We start from the raw sequence: 19,228 nt of genomic DNA on the forward strand, positions 1-19,228 counted from the left end.
ATTTTTTTCATCCATGATTTTATTCCGTATGTTGCATTACATTTTATCTATGCCCTTCGTGTCACCGCATTTGATATGGATGCAATGTCCTTCATATCCCCACATCTAATAAGGTCTCTTTGCATTGGTCTGTCCGTAACAAGTTTATTTGTCATTTGAAGTTTAATTTCATTTAACTGAACGAACTTCCGTTCTCTGAGATAGAGTATAACATTGTTTTAGATTTTGTATAATTGTTCCAATTTACCTGTTAACTTTTTGATTTGGCTATTTTTGTTACGCGTCGTTAGATACGAACTATAAGGTACACTCTCGCACCATTATCTATATTTTTATTTAGAGACATATATTCTAATACATGGTGTTCTTATGTAAGTTTCACCATTGTCTTATGTAGTGTGGTCGAGTGTACGTAGACCACAATTTCGAAGTACTAGGCAAACATCGACATTCTGCCAAAGTAGGTCATTTTCTGTTGAATGTATATGTCTTCCCTTTAATACATAACATGTATGAAATGTATATACATTTTTTTTTTGTAATATGGGACATTCGTCTGACATTGCATAAACTGGACGTTTGGGAAAAGTACTATTTTATTGTCAATATGATGCATTTCATTTATCACTCTTTCTCCTTAGCATGTTTCAAAATGTTTTCTTCAAAGGTAAAAATTCTTTTATTCAACATTCAGTGTGAAAATAGATTCAAAACACAAATACGAACATATTTTCATACTACATCTCCATGAATTTATTCTGTATATTTTCTCCTTGAGACTACAAGACTTTTATTAGTTATTTTATTGAAACAAAATAACTTTCTATTCTAACAAAAGTAGTTGTAACTAATTTTTGTTTCATTTCTTTTACAAGTGCAAAAATTGAAGCCCTCTTGCAGAAGATAGTTCATCAACAAATTTCAACAATTCTTCCTCTTGAACTATATTATGCTTGAAGCAAGGAATTTACTCATCCTTATTTAAATCCATCACATTGAGTTCAAGAAAGGTAAATTTTGCTATATTTTGTAAATACTTTCAACACAATTTTGTCATCTACAGTAGTTCTCTATTTATTATTTTCACACACATAATAAAAAATTAAGTTTTACAAACATTACATAAATCATGGTGAAACTAAAATTTGTGAAATATATTCCCAATAAAAATTAGGACCAAATGTCGTCCTATCATTTGCATAAAGTTGGAGCTTTTTATAGTTTTAAAAGTTAAAATTTCATCTATATAATTTGATAGAACTATGTAAATAATTCGTATAATTTTCAATAAAAAATTCTAATATATCTGATTTCATCCCAACATTCTTTAACTTATATAAAACATGATTTTAGAACTAGGTAGTATCTCACAAAAACACTTGTACGGTAACTTTTATTTTTCTTTTTGTTTTATGTTTTCAGTTTTCTGTTTTCTAAGAAGAGATCATCAAATTTTTTTATAAATGCTTCTTTTATATTTATATGAATGCTTTCATATAAAGAAAATTATAAGTTTTTTTTTTTTATTCATCATGTTCTTGTTATTATAAGGAGCACTTGCAAAAATGATAAAACAAGTTATAATAATTAAGTACATAGCAAATATACTTTATAATTTTTCAAAATGGCAAAAGCAAAACCCAGCCCACACATCAAGAGGTAAAATGTCGTAAATGTCCTCGTTACTGATATACATTTGATGCACCTTATACACATTCGATACACCTAATAACCCTTGATACACTTGATATTTCTTGATACACCTGAAACATTTCATAGATACACTTGATGCATCTGATACTCTTTGATACACTCGATGTTTTTTGATACACACCTGAAACATCTTGAAACACATAATACTCCTCGTTACACTTGATACCCTTTAGGCCTTGATACACTTGATTAGTTTGATACACTTAAAAGTTTCACTTATAAGTTTGATAAACTTGATACAACGCTAATAAACTTGTCATGCTCCATTGGTATACTCAACAAATTTGATACGTTTGATGTACATGATATGTTTGATATACCCGATGCACTTTGTAAATACACTTAGACATTTGATTGATTAAATACACTTGATATGTTTGGAGTCCTACTTATATACTTTATATACTATTGATATACACTTGTAAACTTGATTTATATACATGATAATGATTCACTTTACTGATATGCTTTAACAATATATTGTTGATGTACTTGATAATGATACACTGAGTTATATCATTCATATACTTAATAATACTATAATAAACTGAATAAAATTTAAAAAATGAAAAACACATAGTAAGTATATCAACCAACTAATACATATAATATAAGTATTTCATAACATTAGTATATAAAACTGAGACAAAGTAAAACCAAAACAAAACCAATATAAAAGAAACAAAACAAAATCATTTGAAATCAAATTTAACTTAAAATATACATTGAAAAAAGTAAAAAAAAAAAATCACAAATGAAGTTAAATTATTCTGATCAACCACCATTATGTTTCATATTGCAATTATTGTAATATTAATATTCTAAAATCAAGATTAGGACAAAAAGAACAAATAATTTTTCTCATATAAAATAAATAAGTAATTAGGGCCTTGAAAAGTGAGAGAATAAATAAATAATGAGTAAGAAAAGAGTATACAATTTCACTAATAAATCTTCAATAACCAATTTATTGAAAAAACAAAATATGATTACAAACAACGAGTTTTAGGACATAAAATCTAACATTTATGAAATAAGATATTTTCTTCGGTGACCATTGTTGGTTAACTTTTGGCTACTGGTTTTAATGGCCACCGTTGTCAGCCAACTTTTGACAATCATCGCCAACCATTTTTTGACAACAACTTTTGGTGACCGTCGTCGACCAACTTTCACGATCGTTTTCAAGTGATGGTCACTGCCAACCTTCGATGATTGTTGCCGAACAACTTCCAATCATGTCTCCATCTACTGTTTTTCAATGACCACTGTCGCCAACCTTCAGTCAACATTTTTCGGCATTGCTATCGACCCACTTTCAATGACTGCTTTTCGACAACCATTGTCAGCCAACCTTAGACAACTGTTGTCAACCAACTTTTGATGATTTTTTCCCAGCGATAGTCACTGGCAAACCTTTAGTGATTGTTTTATGGCGATTGTCGTTGGTTAACCTTTAACTACCGTTTTTGGCGACCGTTGTCGACACTGCCTCCAACAACTGCCTTTGAGCAACATTCAACGACCAACTATGACCAATTGTTTTCATAACAATTGTTGCAAAAAAAAATGTCGATGACCATTTCTTAATGATAAATTTTCATCGACCATCATCAACAATCTCTAGTCACCATTTTTCGGTGACTGCTTTTTGGCAACCGTCATCATGAACTTTTGACTAATTTTTTCGATGGACACCAACGCCCAACCTCGGTGACCATTTTGAAGCGATGATTATTGGCCAACATCTCAATAGATATAGACTATGATATTTTGGTCGTATATTTATAAATATTTTGATAGGGTTAAAAAGAATCCTATTTATGAATTAATTTAAATTCAAAATTTGAAAACATTGTTTTTATTTTACTAGAATTATGTACCATATCAACATTTTTTTTGGTTGATATTTTCGGAAAATTGAGAGCTCTATTATCCATATTTTTATATGTTAATTTGTTTAAAAAAGTGACTAGTTAAGCTAATATCTCCAAAATAGGAAAAACGTATTGTTAAATAAGTTGGTTTTGATTTACACTCGGGAGGAGCCAACTGATGTCGTAGAGAAGCGCCTTTGTAAGAGACGAGACACTTCTCTCTTTACCAAAATCACGCAAATTCCTCCAACTTCTTCTTCTTCTTCTTCTTCTTCATCTTGGGAAATTTCATTGGAGAGTGAGCCTGTGGAGTGGATTTCGCAGCCATGATTTCCTCCACCAAGCTCAAATCTGTAGATTTCTACAGGTCACTTAGATCTCTTTCTCTTTCTTTGCATTTCGTATTTACACCATGTCTCTGTTTCTCAAACACCCACTTCTGCGATATGTCATGCACTTCCACGCTTCTTTTTCTTATTATGTTTTGTTTACGCTTTTTCTTTGAAATGTTGCTGCTTATCTCAAGCCTTTCTTCTTGTCAGAATTTTGTGATTGGAGTTGGCGGTATATGTAAATCGGCTTCTGGAATTTTTGTGTTCATTGGCTTCTTTGTTTTTTTTTTATTTAATTTGGAAGGCGAGGTGGTCGAATGGTGGTTTGTACGAGGTTTTTATGGCCTTGTTTTTTTTTTTTTTCCGTCAAATGATCTACATCTACTTTTTTTTGTTCTTGGCGGTTGTAATTTTCGCAGAGTTGTTCCAGATCAAAATAATATGCAACCTAATCGCCTGTTTGGAAGTGATGTAGCATTCGTTTGGAATTTGATTCTGGCTTGAATCATGTTATGCATTTAGCCTTAGTTGATTTACCCAGGGTTAAGAGGCTTGAATTGATTGCAAATGCAGTACTCCACACGTTGACATATTTCTTTATGTGCAGGAAAATACCAAGAGATTTAACGGAGGCAACATTATCTGGTGCAGGATTATCAATAGTAGCAGCTCTGTCCATGGTCTTTTTATTTGGAATGGTACTTTGTTTCGTTCTCTTTAATTAAATATTCAAAATCAACTATTGGGGCATGAAGCAGGGTTATCTTTCCACCCAATCTAAAGACAACTAGCTCAACTTGCTTGCCTGTCTTTTTGTTAATATTGTGGTTTAGCCATCTTCCTTATTTCTGGTTGTTCAATTTGCTCTTATCCTTTTATATTCCTCTGTAGGTTTTTGTTGGTCTTGATCTTTAAATTTGTATTTCAGGAATTGAGTAATTATTTGAGTGTTAGCACGTCTACATCTGTAATTGTTGACAATAGTACTGATGGTGACTTCTTACGGATGGACTTTAATATCAGGTATTGCATGTTTCTTTATATAACATGTCACGGAAGCCCTTATTGGAAGTGGTTTTCTTAGAAAAAAAATAGATCCCTGGTACAGGTTACGCTAAGGAAGAAAAAGGAAAAGAATATTGACCCACACGTTGTTTTCTATATTACTAACCAAAAATAGAATAAAATAAAGTTTTTGATTGACTAGTTTCTCACCCATCTTCCTTCTTTATCTCTTCCATTGTAGTTTCCCTGCACTCTCATGCGAATTTGCTGCTGTAGATGTCAACGATGTCTTAGGAACAGTAAGTTTTTATCCTTCAATTTCGTCAGCCTTTTACCCATGCAAAAATGTGTTTGTAAATATGATTGAGCAATATCAATACAACAATTGAGTGGTCTAAGTTCCCCACACCACCAGAAATATATGAAGCAAGTTAAGTTTATGTTTGTTCAAACATCTTCACTTGTTTCTGCATGTAATACCTGAGTGTGTTCCTTCTGAACTTCATTGGCTTACAGCAGGCTAAGTATTTTCTTCCTCTACAGAATAGGTTGAATATTACGAAAACGATCCGTAAATTTTCTATAGATTCAAATTTGCGGTCCACTGGATCTGAGTTTCACTCAGGACCACTATCAAATTTGATTAAGCATGGGGATGAAGTAGATGAAGAGGCCAATGAAGGTTCTGCTGTGTTGAATACTCGGAACTTTGATAGATATGCTAATCAGTAAGCAATATTAATATCAGGGGCTTAAATTTTTACTTTTTGAGTTCAACTTCTTAATTTTAACTGGTTTATCTTTATGATCAATGCAATTCTTTAGATACATTTCAAATTGCACTTCTGCAGGCATCCTATTTTGGTGGTTAATTTTTATGCTCCATGGTGCTACTGGAGTAATAGGCTGGTAAGCTTGATTCTGTTGTGTGTGCGCTTTTGTATTTATATTATATATGGCTAACAAAGATCCTAAAATTATTTGCAAATGGATATTAATATTCATTTGTGAAAACTCTTTCGAGTACTTGATTTTTCTTTGAATTTTAATTTTTATTATGTATATGGTTCTCTTTCATCCTAAATTTTAAGCTGCCCATTTCCTGCTAAACTAAGAATCTATATGGTGAACCAATCAAAATGAAGTTTTTGATTTTTTTCTGTAAACTAACTACTTAAGAATTACTTATAGACTATTCTATCACAGTTGAAACATTGCTGGCAGAACAAAAAACAGTTGCTAGTTCTCTTGGAGACGAGGGTTGGATCCTTTGTTCTTTGACAATTTCATGACTGTTAATGTTAATGCAATTGTCTTTTCTGAAAAATTCTAGCACTTTGTGTCTTGACCTCACTTCTCAAAAAAAAAAAAAAACTTGCTCCAAGTCCTACTCTTGAACAGATCATTTTCTATGAAAGCTACAAATTCATACATGTTTTGCATGGTCTATGCTGTTTCATCTGCTCTCTGATAATTATTATGTTAGGAATCTGATATGATCAAATGTTAATTAAGATGAAGCTAGGAAGCTGAATCTTGGGCTTGTCGTCCTTTATCTTTGAGACCTAGAATTATCGTGGATTGTACATATCTTAGGCCCAAAAACATTAGCTATACTATAGTTGGTCATGCATAGCGCCATTGTGCAAACATTATAGTAATTAGTCCTGGCACACGAATTCCATCATGAGCACTGGAAAAATACATTACCGTTTTCAATGTTCTTACCAATTCTATTATATTCCAGAAACCTTCATGGGAGAAGGCTGCCAAAACTATAAGAGAAAGGTGCTCTGCTTTTGGTTCTTTATTTAAAATTTATTTATTATTATTATTATGTTTGATTAAAGTTAGAAATCCTGAAAGTTTTTTTTTTATCATAGTAACGTTTATTACCCCTCTTAAGTCACTGCCATCTATTTTTTAATGAAACACGTGTTTATCCAGATACGATCCAGAATTGGATGGACGAATTCTTATGGCAAAAGTTGATTGCACAGAAGAAGGTGATTTGTGTCGGAAGTAAGTGATAGCTTTTTTAATTTGATACTATATAATATAGAAAAACATTGCATTATTTTCTGTAGATTCCGGAGACCTGGTTCTATTCCTCCCCCAGAATTCTAATGTGTAAAGATGACTAACACCCTGCCCCATGCAGGGTTAGTGTTATATATGGAACTTACCTGATAGATCTTACCCAATAGACCTTACCAAATTGTCTTACAGAAAGACCAACTATCAGTATCCCTTGGCTTGCCATTAATAACCTTTATTCCTTAGCTTTTATCACCTTTTTTTCTGAGTACGTATAGTGCCCTTGTAGCACGCCATTATTCTTAACAGAAAGTTGATCTTGTCTGTCTGTATGCTATTCTCCAAACTAGTCAAAGTGTTTGATTTACCTATCTGAAGAGGAATTTGGTATCCATAATTGTTATGATTCTATTTTGATGTCTATAGTATCAATTCTTCTTAGCTCTCTTGAATGCCGGCAAGGTTTTATATCTTTGGTTCTTATAATATTCCCTTACTAGTGGCTTTTTCCCTTTCTCTTTAATCTTCTATTGGACCACTGGTTGCCTAAATTAGTTTCTTTACTAACCATGCTTCACAATGAGAAATTCAGGCATCACATACAAGGTTATCCATCTATCCGCATTTTTCGGAAAGGAAGTGATGTAAGGTAAATGAACTGCTCCTTGATAAATTAGTATTTCCATCCAGTTCTTACGACACATGTTATGTATATATTTTGTTCTCAGAATCTCATCGATTATTTTGTTCTCACTGATTCCCGTTTCATCCATTATGGTGGTGATGGTGTTCAATTTGCTGTCTATATAATTTTCTATCCAAAAAGTTTGCTGTCTATAATATTTTATTTTTGTCCATGTTGGTTGATTTGCACATGATAACTGCAGAATTGTTTTTGGCCTGTTTGGTATGGTACGCAACTGAGGTTCTGTTTTATGTTTTCAGATTTACCGTGTTTATCAAATATATGTTTGGTTGGCGATTTGGATTCTATTTCGGAAAACTGTTTTTGGACTGTGTGATCCAAACAATGCAATTGTGAAAACAATTTTTTTATGAATATAAAAAAGTTGTTTCTAGAGTATCCAAAGTTTTAAAATCTAGATAATATAGTATTTCATGTTATAAAGTCAATTATTGTTGTTTATTAAAATATGTAATATATTATATGATACTACAAATCAGTAATTATACAAAAATTTAACATAAAACAAGTTTATAAATCAATTAGTACTAGTTTATATTCAACATAATATTTAGTGTGTAAGATTAATATAGTTAGCTTTATAGTTTATAAATACATTTTCAAACACATTTTGAAAATGTTTAAAATTGGAATTTAACTTTTAAATATGCTATCAAGCACACGACTTTTTTTTATTAACTTTTTTTTCTTTTTTGAGAAACATATGAAATTTTAATAGGGCACCTCTGCTGTGAGAGATTACTACATACTATTCCATTGTGTTATAAGAGAAGTAAGTAAGATTGTAATCAAGAAAGTATGGGGCGAATATACACTAAATGAAGGTTGTATACAAAAGATGATAAAAAAGGTGAGTGGGGTTCCTTATCTTCTAAAGTACGATGCTTGCTTTCGTTCCAGATGTTCCAAAAGAATGCTTTGATGATGAAGCACCAGGTCTCTTTTTTGTTTTTGAATGGATGGCCGATAAGGAGCATATTCATAAGAGTGAGAGGATCATTTTGGAAGACAATGTGGTAGTTGAAAAGTGAGAGAATCGTTGTCTAGAAGGATTGTACATATTCACAACAAACCACAAGATGCATAATAGTCTCCCCACTACAACGGCATAAGACATACCGATTAGGAGTAGAAATCATACACGGCACCTTTTTTAATAAGAACATTGGCTGTTTTGATGCCTCTATGACTAACTTCCCAAATGAAGAATCAGACTTTCTTTGGAATAGAGCCTTTCCATATATGTTTGTAAAGGGTAACGTTGCCATCACCACACCAAGAAAACACGTCCAAAAACATGAAATACAACTCTGTTTTCTTTAAATTCCTTGTTTTCACAATTCTGTTTTCAGATTGTGTATCAAACAGGTCCTAGTTTTTTGGGACACAAGTTGGTTATTTCTTTAAAAACTTTGGTAGAAGTGCTGTTTGCAAGGCCTTCAAGGTTTTTGTAAGCATGCAATGATTGGTGATGCAAACGGTAATTGGCAGGAAGAAGCAAAAACAAAAAATGACAATAAATTGCATGAAAAAACAGATTATAATTGTAAGATCTTTTATCACTATTTAGTTCTCTCTGTGTTTGAATTTTAATCGAATCTGATAAAAATATGTAGAGGTGCAGGAGTTATTGATGAATTATGAATTTAAATTGCTTTTCTTAGGAGAAAAAAAAGGAGGAATTTATTTGCTTGTGCAACATGGGTTTAGAACAATTTTATTTCTCAGCACGTCCTTGCATTTTCTTGATAGTCAATGATTATTTCCTTTTAGTCATCTTATATTGACTTCCAGAAAAAGGTAATTTCAGAAGAACCTCGATCAGTTGGCCTGCATGAAAACTAGAGAATTGTATTGAACTGAAATAAGGGAATCTGATCAAACATAGTAGCAGTGTTATTGAACTTGTAGTTTACCCCAGTTTGAGTAAATAGTCTCATTCTGAAATTTTTATCCCTTTTCTTCTTATATGATATAAGAGGTCTCCGCTTCTCCACACCCCTTCTTTTTGGGGTTTCAAGCTGCTGCATATTTATTAGGTCATTGAACCTTTTTCTTTTCTTTTTGTAGGGATGATCATGGACACCATGACCATGAATCTTACTATGGAGATCGAGATACAGACTCGCTGGTTAAGGTTATATAACATTCAACTTTGAATCACTATTACATCATGCTCCAAATTTGAGCTGCATTTTAGTTTTATAATGAAGATGACTTGCATGTTTACACTTTCTTATAATTTTAAGGGATAAATACACTTGCTTTCCGTTATTGTAGTTAATAAAAAGCGAACATGGCCAGTGTTTTTTAAAGCTCAGGTGCAATAAAGCACAATAGTATTTTGGGGCTTTAGCGCAATGCGTAATAAAAAGCTCGGTTTTTCTTTTGAGGCACAGTATATATAAAAGTACTACATTAAGTAGAGAAAGCATAGCTGAAGTTGGAAAATGAAGAAAAAGATCCCTAACCACAAGAAACTTTGCATTTAGGCTTGGTAGATTTTATTTTTTAATTAATAGAGACAAAAATCTCTAATTATTACTTTTTCTTAAACTAATGGAAAAGCCCCAAGGCGCAGGGCTTGAGCTTTGGGGTTTCACAAAAGGTGTGAGCCTTATTTTGTGAGCCTTGCCTTGAGGCGAGGCATCAGACTTGGTCCTTGAGCCTAGGTGCGTGTCCGAGAGGTCTTTTTAGAACACTGGATTTGGCCTTTCTTTACTGTTACTGTTTAGTGATGTGGCATAAATTTATATTTATTAAATTGGTAAAGGGTGAAAAAGAGAGTCCTCGTTTCTTCCACAAGGGTAACATGATTAAATATATATAAACAAAACTAAATTTATCTTTCTTCTTTCCAGCCTCGCTCTTCCTTCTCTATTTTTCTCTCTCCTCACTCCAATGCCTCCATACTCCAAGAGCTTCCCTACAGAGCTGCAATTTTCAACAAACCCAATGCTTTTCCTTTTTCTAGTAACCCGTCAAAGAACATTCGAATGAGCACCACCAACCTAAAGAATGAGAATTCCCTTGAATTCGAAATATGTTTCAGGTATGAAACTTCAAGTTTAGACTTGAAGCTTCAATATTTAAATTTGAGTCGGGTGGGAGCTGTTGAATGGGTGTCAGTGTGTTGGATCTAGGGATGATGAGCAATGAATCGTGGGTGGTATGGGTGGGTGAGAAAAGAGGGAGGAAAGATTGAAAGAAGAGAGAAATGACCCTTTTTTATTTTTAGAAATATTATCATATTAGCTAAAATAATAAACAACTTTTTTTTACCACATTAGCATCATTGGGGGCTTTTCTATTCAAGACGTATGCTAAAATAATGGTTTTGTAAGACCTCCAATTGTGCTATATACAAGGAGGGGCAAGAAGGGAAGTATTGAAAGAGAGACAACGAGTTCACACCAATTTACGTGGAAACCCGAGTACCGGGAGAAAAACCACGATTGTTTGTTATTATTTTCTAATGAATAAAACAATAGGTACAGGGGAGAATAAATAGAGTACACAATGGAATAAAAAAGGAAAAGATTTAGGAAAATAAGGAATACATTCCCATAATCTTTCCATAATCATTCTAGAATTCTAACAAGGAAAAAGCCTAGAAAAAGGAAAGAATTCCAACACTCCCCCTCAAGTTGGGACGTAAATATCAATGAGGCCCAACTTGCTAACGCAAAAGTCAAAGTTTGGTCTGAGAAGCCCTTTGGTAAGAACATCAGCAACCTGTTGACTCGACGGGATGTACGGAATGCATATGCTCCCATCAGCCCTTTACCAGGTGTTGATTTTAAGTATCTCAAGATTCTGTTGACAGCTTTCATGTGTTCCTCATTAGGGGTTTGCATAAACTGGCTGACAACACTCACAGCAAAGAAAATATCAGGACGAGTATGAGATAAGTAAATTAATTTACCCACGAAGCGTTGATACTGTTCTTTATCAACTGGAACTTGATCATCAAAGTTTCCTAGTTTACAGTTGAATTCAATAGGAGTGTCAGTGGGACGACATCCTAGCATACCTGTCTCGGTTAACAAATCAAGGATGTATTTTCTTTGAGATACGGAGATACCTTCTTTAGATCTGGCCACCTCCATTCCAAGGAAATATTTCAAATTTCCCAAATCCTTGATTTCAAACTCATCGCCCATTCTCTGCTTTAGTTGACTGATTTCTGCCTGATCATCTCCAGTCAAAACAATGTCATCCACATAAACTATTAGAACAACAATCTTTCCTGTTTTGGAAACCTTTGTAAATAAAGTATGATCAGAGTGTCCCTGCCTGTACCCTTGGGACTTGACAAAGGTAGTGAATCTGTCAAACCATGCTCTGGGAGACTGTTTCAGACCATATATAGATTTCTGGAGTTTACACACATGCTGACCAAACTGGGCTTCAAATCCAGGCGGAGGGCTCATGTAGACTTCCTCTACGAGGTCTCCATTCAAAAAGGCATTCTTAACATCCAGCTGATATAGAGGCCAATCTTTGTTCACAGCAACAGATAACAGAACTCTAATAGTATTCAACTTAGCAACTGGAGAGAAAGTTTCTGAATAGTCAATACCATAGGTTTGAGTAAATCCCTTCGCAACTAACCTTGCCTTGTGTCTGTCAAGAGTACCATAAGCTTTGTATTTGAGAGAGAACACCCATTTGCATCCCACAGTTTTGTGTCCCTTAGGTAGAGTACAAATGTCCCAAGTACTATTCTTTTCAAGAGCTTTCATCTCTTCCATGACAGCATTCTTCCATTCAGGACACTTTAAAGCAGTGTAGATATCTTTTGGTATTATGGTAGAGTCAAGGCTTGCTGTAAAAGCTCTGAACTGAGGAGAGAGATTATCGTAGGAAACATAATTGCAAATGGGGTGTTTAGTACAAGACCTGGTGCCTTTTCTCAGAGCAATGGGAATGTCAAGAGAGGAATCATACTCATCCGATTTTCCTGTATGACCCTGTTCCGCTTCATTATTACGGGTTTCTATTCTGACCTCAATCTCATCACCACTGTCCTTTTCTTCCACGTTTTCAAGAACAAACAACATTAGACCTGTCATTCTCACTTATCATATTCTTAGTACAGGGTTCAGTAGGGTTTTCCATACCTTGATCTCGAGGAGGTTCAGAGTCTTGGACTGGAGCCGGCGGCTGACTAGTAGGGGAACCGACTTCCTTTTTGTGATTCCTCCTGTAGTACGTTTTCCAGGGGACTTGGTTTGTGGGTAGGACTATGGAATGAGGAATGATGTTAGACACGACACTAGGAGTGGGTTCGATGAATTCAAAGGTGTTGTTAGACTCTTCACTCACACTCTCCCCCTGAAGATGGCTAACGGGAAAGTAGGGTCGATCCTCACAGAAAGTAACATCCATAGTGACAAAGTATTTTCTGGATGGCGGGTGAAAACATTTATAAGCACGCTAGTGAGGGGGATACCCAACAAACACACATGCCTAAGCCCGAGGGGTAAATTTGGTTTGATTAGGCCAAAATTAGGGACATTAGTGGTACACCCAAACACACGAAGAGGAACCTCAGAAACATGACGAGTCGATGGGTAGGTCTCCTTAAGACAATCTAAGGGAGTTTGAAGATGAAGAATACGAGAAGGCATTCTATTGATTAAATGAGCTGCTGTAAGAATAGCATCTCCCCACAAGTATGAAGGAAGGGAAGTAGAAAGCATAAGGGAACGGGCTACTTCCAGAAGGTGACGGTTTTTTCGCTCGGCCACTCCATTTTGTTGAGGAGTGTAGGCGCACGAGTTTTGATGAACAATCCCCTTGGAAGCAAGAAATTCACTAAGGTTATGGTTTTGGAATTCCCGACCATTATCACTCCGAAGAATAGCAATTTTTTGATGGAATTGTGTTTCAATGGTGTGATAGAAATTTTGAAACATAGAGGAAACCTCAGATTTATCAGTGATAAGGTAGACCCAGGTAAGACGGGTATGATCATCAATGAAGGTTACGAACCACCGTTTTCCAGATGAGGTTGTTATCTTGGATGGTCCTCAGACATCACTATGAACAAGAGTGAAGGGTTGGGTTGGTTTGTATGGTTGTGAGGGAAAAGAGACTCGATGTTGTTTGGCCTGAATACACACATCACAAGATAAGGTAGCCATCTCAACTTTAGAGAAGAGATGTGGAAATAAATGTTTCATATATTGAAAATTAGGGTGGCCTAAACGAAAATGCCACAACATACAATCTTGTTCAGAAGTAGTGAAATAGGAAGATAAGAGACTAGTCCTAGGAATGCTACTAGAAGAGGTATCGTCATCAAGGAGGTAGAGTCCCCTACTATGCCGGGCAGTGCCAATCATCCTCCCCAAGCTCAAGTCCTGAAAAGAGACAGAATCAGGTAAGAATATTGCTTTGCAGTTTAACTCATGAGTGATCTTGCTTATCGAAAGCAAATTATAAGATAGTTTGGGCACATGCAAAACATTATGTAAGGAGAGCCCTGCACAAGGAGAAATCTTCCCCTTTCCAGCAATGGGGGCCAAGGAGCCATCTGCAATTCTAATTGTCTCGTTCCCAGCACAAGGAATGTAAGATACAAAATGTTCAGAGGACCCAGTCAAATGATCTGTGGCACCAGAATCCAGAATCCAGGGGTTCTTCCCATCAATACTAACAAGACCGAAGGAGTGAGGTATACCTGATTGGACAATGGCACCTAAAGTGGCAAGATTTAGGAAAATAAGGAATACATTCCCATAATCTTTCCATAATTATTCTAGTATTCTAACAAGGAAAAAGCCTAGAAAAAGGAAAGAATTCCAACAGAGAGAAGAAGTAGTGGAAATAATAGTAGTGTGAATGATGGTAACTGAAATGTGATAATCAGTGGGGACCATGAGAAGAAGCACACTGTGGCAGTGGGGACTGTATGGAGAAGAGGTTTAAGAGAGGTTTTGAGTGCTAGGTGAATTATTGAGAATTTGGTGATCAAACTTGGCTTGTGGGAGAGGATTACCGCCCCTCTAGAAAGTGCTGGATTGCTTAGTTCTTTTCTATCCTTTTGCTTGTTGTTCATCTTGTTATTATCCTTGTAAATTTCCCTTGGATTGGATTGGCCCAGTGGTAAGAATGGAGACAGTCTCAATATCTAATTAAGAGGTCATGGGTTCAATCCATGGTAGTTACCTACCTATGAATTAATTTCCTATGAGTTTTCTTGACACCAATATGTTGTAGGGTCAGACAGGTTGTCCAGTGAGATTAGTCAAAGTCAACGTAAGTTGGCCCGGACACTCACGGATATCAAAATAAATAAAAAATTCATCACTGCTATGATCAGTTCTTTAGAGTGTTTTGTTGGGATTTTTCTGTTTCCAGATGAAGGAATCCTAACAGTTTTTTATTTTTTTTTCATTCTATCTTTTGAGCAAGTCTCTTTTCATTATATCAATAATATAAAGTCTTGTTTCTTGTTTAAAAAAATATGCATAAGATATAGAATTTATCGATTTGTGCCACATCTCTTGGAAAATAATTAAAATATATCCAAGCAGCAGTCAGCACCACATAACTGATAATTAACAGTAAGGACCAAAAGTATTAATTGTAAGGATAAGGACTAAAATCGAGTTTATCAAAAATCTTAGAGGCTCGAATTGTAGAGTTTGAAACTTCAAGAACCCAAATTCTATGTCCAACCCCAGGACCAAAAGTGCATTTTTTTCCTAATTTTAACCGTACAGAAATTTAATTGTACATAAATCTGACAACAGCACTAGCTGATCTCTGACATTTTTTCTCTCAGACAATGGAAGATTTGATTGCACCACTTCCAGCAGGATCGCAAAAGCTAGCTTTGGAGGACAAATCCAACAATGAAACAGGAAATGTTAAGAGGCCTGCTCCATCAGCAGGAGGCTGCCGGATTGAAGGATATGTTCGCGTAAAGAAGGTCAAATTCATACTTAAATAATAATTAAGAAAAAAGAAGTGGGGAACTTTTTGCATCTACTTCATTTGAATTGATAGGAATTAACTTTTTTTTGTTTTAAAAAATTTCTTCCTCTTGATGTTTGATGTTCATATTTCTTCAATTTGATTGGTTAAAATAAACTGTCCCTGCGTTCTTGGAGCTTTGGAGTTTTGTTGCTGAAGTTAACTGCTTTGCAGGTTCCAGGAAGCCTTGTAATTGCAGCTCGTTCAGAATCTCATTCATTTGATGCATCTCAAATGAATATGTCACACATCATATCTCACCTTTCATTCGGTAGGAAGATTTCCCCCAAGGCATTTAGTGATGCTAAACAATTAATTCCGTACATTGGTATAAGCCATGACAGGTTGAATGGGCGGTCATTTATTAATCAGCGGGACTTGGGTGCAAATGTTACCGTAAGTTTTTGGATATGATCTCCTGAATAGTTTGTGTTCTAGTGTTCACCATGCGCATGTCTGTGAAGTCAGTGATACTAACTTGCTTATCGTGAGCATTTTTTTTTGTCAAGTCAGCAATTACTGTTCATAATTATAGACAGTAAATATTGTGTGCTTTTATACAATTGAATTTCTACACATAAATTATTTTGCATCGCCTTAAAGAGAGATCAATGAAAAGCTTTTAACTGCTGCTTCTAAGCATGCTTGCTTTCACTGGTCTCTCCATGCTAATAGTTTCTCCCTCTGTATTTCTCTCTTAAAATACTTCCTATCCTTTTTGTTTTTTTCCCTTTATATTGATTCCCAAATTACTTTGAAGTTTATAATGCAGAAGGTATATCTAATTGGATATAAATACTTTGAAATATTAAAAGGAAAAAAACTTTACTTTATTACAGTTCTTAACACACATAATTTCAGCTTGAAAGGAATAAAAGACTTTTTGAAGATAAGTAAGTTCACAGATTTCAATTCTTTTTTGTAGGAATTTTCAACCATTAGATTATTATTGTTGTTATTTTGTAATTAGATCCTGTTGGGAGGGGGTTCTCTCGCTCCCTACCCCTAAGCAATTTCTCCTTTGTTCTTTGCTAATACATTTCTATGTCTTATATATATATTTAAAGTACTATCTTTTGAATGCACTCCTGAATACACAAATATGAACGATGTGATATACTTTTATGAACAATGTGATATTGCTGAATGTGCACTAAATATACTGTTTTGTCATTGTATTTGCCCTCGCAGATAGAGCATTATCTTCAAATAGTTAAAACAGAGGTGCTGACGAGGAGATCAGGCAAGTTACTTGAAGAGTATGAATACACAGCACACAGCAGCGTATCCCAGAGTCTATATATACCGGTTGTGAAATTCCATTTTGTGCTCTCTCCCATGCAGGTTTTGTACATTTGAAACATTTATCATCTCTTGATTTATAATCTAAAGACTGCATTTTTGTTCTAAGTAGTACATATGGTTTTTGCCACACCTTAAATCCTTCCTTTTTCTTTGCATCAAAAGGTTGTGATTACGGAAAACCAAAAGTCCTTTTCACATTTTATCACAAATGTGTGTGCCATAATTGGAGGTGTTTTTACTGTGAGTATACGTATCCATTTCATTCCTCGACTCTTGTTGATGATCAGTATGGTCTGATTGGTGGTTCCTTTATGTTACAGGTGGCTGGAATATTGGATGCACTCCTGCACAATACTATTAGACTCATGAAGAAAGTTGAATTAGGCAAAAATTTTTGATAGTCATAGTTTTACCAGGAATTTTCACTACATGCCGCTTTTTTTAAGACTTGTGAAACTTTAGTTGAATATATATATATATATATATATATTACACATATTGCTTTTTTAGACAAGCAAAGAAGCGGTTTTGTGTTGAAAATTTTCCTGCTTGAAAAATGATTTTGTAGGATTTGAATTCCAGAATAAATTCAATTATATGCATTCACATTTTCTAATGATTCTGAGCAGGTAATCTTCTAAACTGAGAAAGTGAGAAGATTTTTATCTTTTTTTATTGTTAGGAAAATGCAAACTCTCCATGAACTGGTTGAATTGATTGACTGTTAAAAACATAGAGAATTCTCACAGTAGAAAATACATTGACTTGCTCATTTTTGTATACACGAAGCCACCAAATATTTGTTTTGAGAAGGTAAATATACCATTTACAAAGATTTAAAAGAATAGATCTATGTACTTAGAAAGATAAGAAAACAGCTGCAACAAACGCTCCAATGGAGCCAAAGCTACCCGAGATGATCGAGTATCCGACACTTGGTGGTGGCCCTGATACAGGAGGTGCTGGGTTAATCTCAACAGTCCCTGCAGATGGAGATGGAGACTCTACCCCAGTAGTTGGAGGAGATGGATTGATTTCCTCAGCAGGTGGTGTAGATGGGTTGATTTCAGTTGACCCTGACGGAGGGGGAGAAGGCGCACCCGTTTGATCATTTGCCGGTGCAGGAGAAGGTGTTGGCTCAGTAGAATTTGGGGGAGATGGAGATGGAGATGGAGATGGAGATGGAGCAGAGATTGGAGAAGTGGTGGTTTGATTAGAATTTGAATTGCTTCTATCAGCCAACACAATCACCACAAGCTTCTCATTTCTTAGGCAATTGTCTTTGTTTCCACTGATGAAATAGTAAGGCCCAGATTTGTCAAATTGGAAAACGGAATGGCCTCCAGAATATTGTTTAATTGGAGATTGAATATTGCAATTAGTGTAGTCATCTTGTGTTACTTGAAGCACTGAGTCTTGGCCACCATCATAGTTGAAAACTGCAAAATATAGGACCATAACCTTAACTATGCTTTTAATGCGTAGCTTACTCTTGTTTCCTCTCCTAGAAGAAATTCTACCCTAAATTCTAAACATATAGGACCATGACCATGCCCCATGATTAATCATTTGTACTATTAGTTTATTTTTTAAATATTTTTTAAGATCTGTAGGTATTTGGACTAGCTTACCTGCACCCACGCTAATCTTAGCGGATAACCCATCCGATTCTATAATATTTAGGTGTTTAAGAGAATTCTAGATAATTAATTTCTAGGTAGGTGACCAACGTAGGTTTTGTACAATTAGTTTATAATCAAATATTGCCAACAAATCTAGAATACACTAAGACAGAATAACTTTGATCTTTTAGAATACAATACAAAATAGTATAACTTTGGCCAAAAGATCCAAGTTGAAAGAAGAAAATAAAATAAATGAATAAGTTCCTAATTACGAGATGGGAATGGAATGGTTGAGTCTTGGATTTGGTTGTAGCTTTTGGAATATTAAGTATGAAATTTGAAGGCACATACCTAAAGAGTCTCCAATTTGAAACCTGTTTGCTTCTGCCCATTGATTATAAGTTTGTGCCATTGAAACACTCCATCCCTTTGCTCCTCCAACTATGAATTGAGTGCCCTCACCTTTTTGCAAAAACATCATCACACAAACCACAGCCCCAAATGCAAACCCTAATTTAGCCATTACAATTCTTAAACGGGAAGTATATTAAATTTCTTCTCCAAAATCCCGAAAAGTAAATATCACCAACAACTAACAGGAATCTGGGTACTCTTTTTGGTGCAGCTTTAGAATGCCAATCA

General features: G+C 34.8%; 2 protein-coding genes across 3 annotated transcripts; one reads left to right on the plus strand and one right to left on the minus strand.

Annotated features, from left to right (window-relative positions):
- The first annotated feature begins 934 nt into the window (after positions 1-934).
- On the plus strand, positions 935-17,618 carry LOC101213231 (protein disulfide-isomerase 5-4). Of its 2 annotated transcripts, none has more exons than XM_031882493.1 (15): positions 935-963; positions 4,530-4,620; positions 4,851-4,945; positions 5,169-5,226; positions 5,471-5,655; positions 5,779-5,836; positions 6,675-6,715; positions 6,875-6,949; positions 7,557-7,613; positions 9,741-9,807; positions 15,466-15,612; positions 15,831-16,052; positions 16,848-17,000; positions 17,124-17,201; positions 17,282-17,618. In XM_031882493.1, exons 1-15 carry the CDS (start codon positions 950-952, stop codon positions 17,357-17,359), a joined length of 1,419 nt encoding a protein of 472 aa, XP_031738353.1. In that variant the 5' UTR covers positions 935-949; the 3' UTR covers positions 17,360-17,618. The 2 variants fall into 2 exon arrangements, with proteins under 2 accessions (XP_031738353.1, XP_004151953.1); XM_004151905.3 differs by lacking the exon at positions 935-963 and adding an exon at positions 3,741-3,957.
- Positions 17,619-17,666: 48 nt separating this feature from the next.
- On the minus strand, positions 17,667-19,228 carry LOC101212992 (early nodulin-like protein 3). Its single transcript, XM_011653167.2, has 2 exons — positions 18,938-19,228; positions 17,667-18,400 (listed from the first exon to the last, which is right to left on the minus strand). Exons 1-2 carry the CDS (start codon positions 19,107-19,109, stop codon positions 17,820-17,822), a joined length of 753 nt encoding a protein of 250 aa, XP_011651469.2. The 5' UTR covers positions 19,110-19,228; the 3' UTR covers positions 17,667-17,819.

Source organism: Cucumis sativus, chromosome 3 (genome assembly GCF_000004075.3).
Source record: "Cucumis sativus cultivar 9930 chromosome 3, Cucumber_9930_V3, whole genome shotgun sequence".
In the NCBI taxonomy this organism is placed as follows: Eukaryota; Viridiplantae; Streptophyta; class Magnoliopsida; order Cucurbitales; family Cucurbitaceae; genus Cucumis; species Cucumis sativus.

Bases quoted from the DNA above. Each gene is read 5' to 3' on its own strand.
- LOC101212992 (XM_011653167.2), bottom strand. From the start codon at position 19,109: ATGGCTAAATTAGGGTTTGCATTTGGGGCTGTGGTTTGTGTGATGATG. The intron at 18,401-18,937 runs GTATGTGCCTTC...TATATTTTGCAG, and splicing joins TCAAATTGGAGACTCTTTAG to TTTTCAACTATGATGGTGGC.
- LOC101213231 (XM_004151905.3), top strand. From the start codon at position 3,917: ATGATTTCCTCCACCAAGCTCAAATCTGTAGATTTCTACAG. The intron at 3,958-4,529 runs GTCACTTAGATC...CTTTATGTGCAG, and splicing joins AAATCTGTAGATTTCTACAG to GAAAATACCAAGAGATTTAA. The intron at 16,053-16,847 runs GTAAGTTTTTGG...TTGCCCTCGCAG, and splicing joins ACTTGGGTGCAAATGTTACC to ATAGAGCATTATCTTCAAAT.